Source organism: Quercus robur, chromosome 5 (genome assembly GCF_932294415.1).
Source record: "Quercus robur chromosome 5, dhQueRobu3.1, whole genome shotgun sequence".
NCBI classification, from domain to species: domain Eukaryota; kingdom Viridiplantae; phylum Streptophyta; class Magnoliopsida; order Fagales; family Fagaceae; genus Quercus; species Quercus robur.
In genome coordinates, this window is record NC_065538.1 from 13,734,781 (window position 1) to 13,736,752 (window position 1,972).

At 33.2% G+C, this 1,972-nt stretch overlaps 1 protein-coding gene across 1 annotated transcript; it reads left to right on the forward strand.

Moving 5' to 3' along the window:
• The first annotated feature begins 1,149 nt into the window (after window positions 1–1,149).
• Window positions 1,150–1,733, forward strand: LOC126725212 (thioredoxin-like protein AAED1, chloroplastic). The gene is made up of 3 exons (XM_050429787.1): window positions 1,150–1,308; window positions 1,397–1,443; window positions 1,553–1,733. Exons 1-3 carry the CDS (start codon window positions 1,186–1,188, stop codon window positions 1,722–1,724), a joined length of 342 nt encoding a protein of 113 aa, XP_050285744.1. The 5' UTR covers window positions 1,150–1,185; the 3' UTR covers window positions 1,725–1,733.
• Window positions 1,734–1,972: the final 239 nt, after the last annotated feature.

Below are 1,972 nucleotides of genomic sequence, written 5' to 3' on the forward strand. Positions count from 1 at the left end.
AAGGATGCAAACCGTAATGAAAAGAGTCTTGTCACCTTGCAAATGACAAAGAATATGAGAATGCAATTTATAGATCTATTTAGTATTGGCTTTGTAAACAAATTGATGAGTGCTAACGTAACTTCTTTAAGATTTTCAAATTTTAAAGCATTTGATTTGCTATAATCTTATAGTTACTAAAAACTTTCATGTGCGTTGCACAGGTTAGCGACTAGTTTTTTTATTAGAAAGAAACGACTTCTACTCCTAAAGAAAGAAGGAAAAGGAAAAGCCTAAACCTATGATTCTGTTCTACTTGTCTCAATAAAACTGTTTTTTTTTTTTTTTTTTTTTTTTGGCAATAAAACTTTTAATCCTTCATTACATAAAATAAATAATTTGGGCGAAAGAGGGCCACCCTGGTATATGTACCTCTAGAGGGAGAAATATAACAATTAGGGGCTCCATTAATTATAATTGAATAAGATAATTAAAGAGGTGATACACACCATAATTAATCCAACCCTGTAGAGTCGAATCCCATCCTCTCCATTAATTTCTAATGATAACTCTATTTCGTCCAACTATATATTTTACTTCATAACCATATCTTTTCTTAAAAAAATTTGGGTAAATTGCAAATCACACACTTAAAGTTTTAGGGTGCTTTGATTTTACATTATGAAGTTAAAGAATTTAGATTAGGCGAAAACCACATTTTCACGCGATTCCTACTTTGATCCCTAACTTTTATTTTCACCGCTTTTAGTTCCTATTTTGAAAAATGCGTTTCGTTTTTGTCTCTGCCGTTAAACCAAAAACAGAAAATTAAACCAAAAACAGAAAATGCACACGTGGCAAATGGAGTGCACTGTTGACATACTAAAAGCTGACGTGACCATTAAAATAATAATAATAATAATAATAAATGTTATTTGGCATTAAAAATATTAATTTATTAATTTTAACTAAATAAAAAAAATTTAAAACAAAATTTAAAACTAAAAATCACATGAATTGAGATCTAAGTGTGTCTTGAACAAGAACACAAATCCAGATTTAAGAACACATGAATTAAGAAGTGTGTCTTGAACAAGAACACGAACCCAGATTTAAGAACACAAACTCAAAAAAAATTAAAATTAAAAAAAAAAAAAAAATCCTTTTATCTTCCAAGTTCCAACCTGGGTCGAAAAATCCGAAGCCATGGATGTGAGGGCCTCCACTTCGCCGTTCAGCCCAAATATCGCTGACACCCTCGGTGATGCTAACATTTTCACCGCCGCTGGTGACTCCGTCTTCTTCAAGGACCTCTGGGATCAGAACCGTGTGTGTGTGTTCATAATCTCACTCCCTTTCTTCGTTCCATTTTTGGGTTTCATTTCTCAAGATTGGAGCTTTATTTTTTTGCTTTCAGGGAATAGCTGTTGTTGCACTTTTGAGGCACTTTGGATGCCCTTGCAGGTAATTACTAATTAGTCTCCACACCTGGTTGTTGGCAATGCTTTTTTTTTTTACCCAAAAAGCTGGACTTTGGTTTTGACTTGTTAGCTATTTTGGTTGTTTTTCAAAGTTGGGAACTTGCTTCTGCTCTGAAAGAAGCGAAACCAAAGTTCGACGCAGCTGGTGTCAAATTGGTGGCAATTGGCGTTGGCACTCCTAACAAAGCTCGGATTCTTGCAAACCGGGTTTGTTTCTTTCTCTTCTCATGTTACCTGAATGTATTTTCGGCACCAGTTTTGTAAATCTCCGTTTTTTTGTTTTGGAGATGAATTAGTTGTTAAGTTAGAACACAGGGATTTGGGTAGTGTACTAACGGCTTATTGAGACTAAATCTCCGTTTGGTTGCCGAGAAAGTGAAAGTAAAGTAAATGAGTTTTTTATTATTATTTTTATTTATTATTTTTAATTTCTGGGTTTGTGATCTCCTTGTTGTTCTTGTTCAACATCTCAATTCATGCAATTTTTAGTTTTTAATTCTGTTTTTAATTTT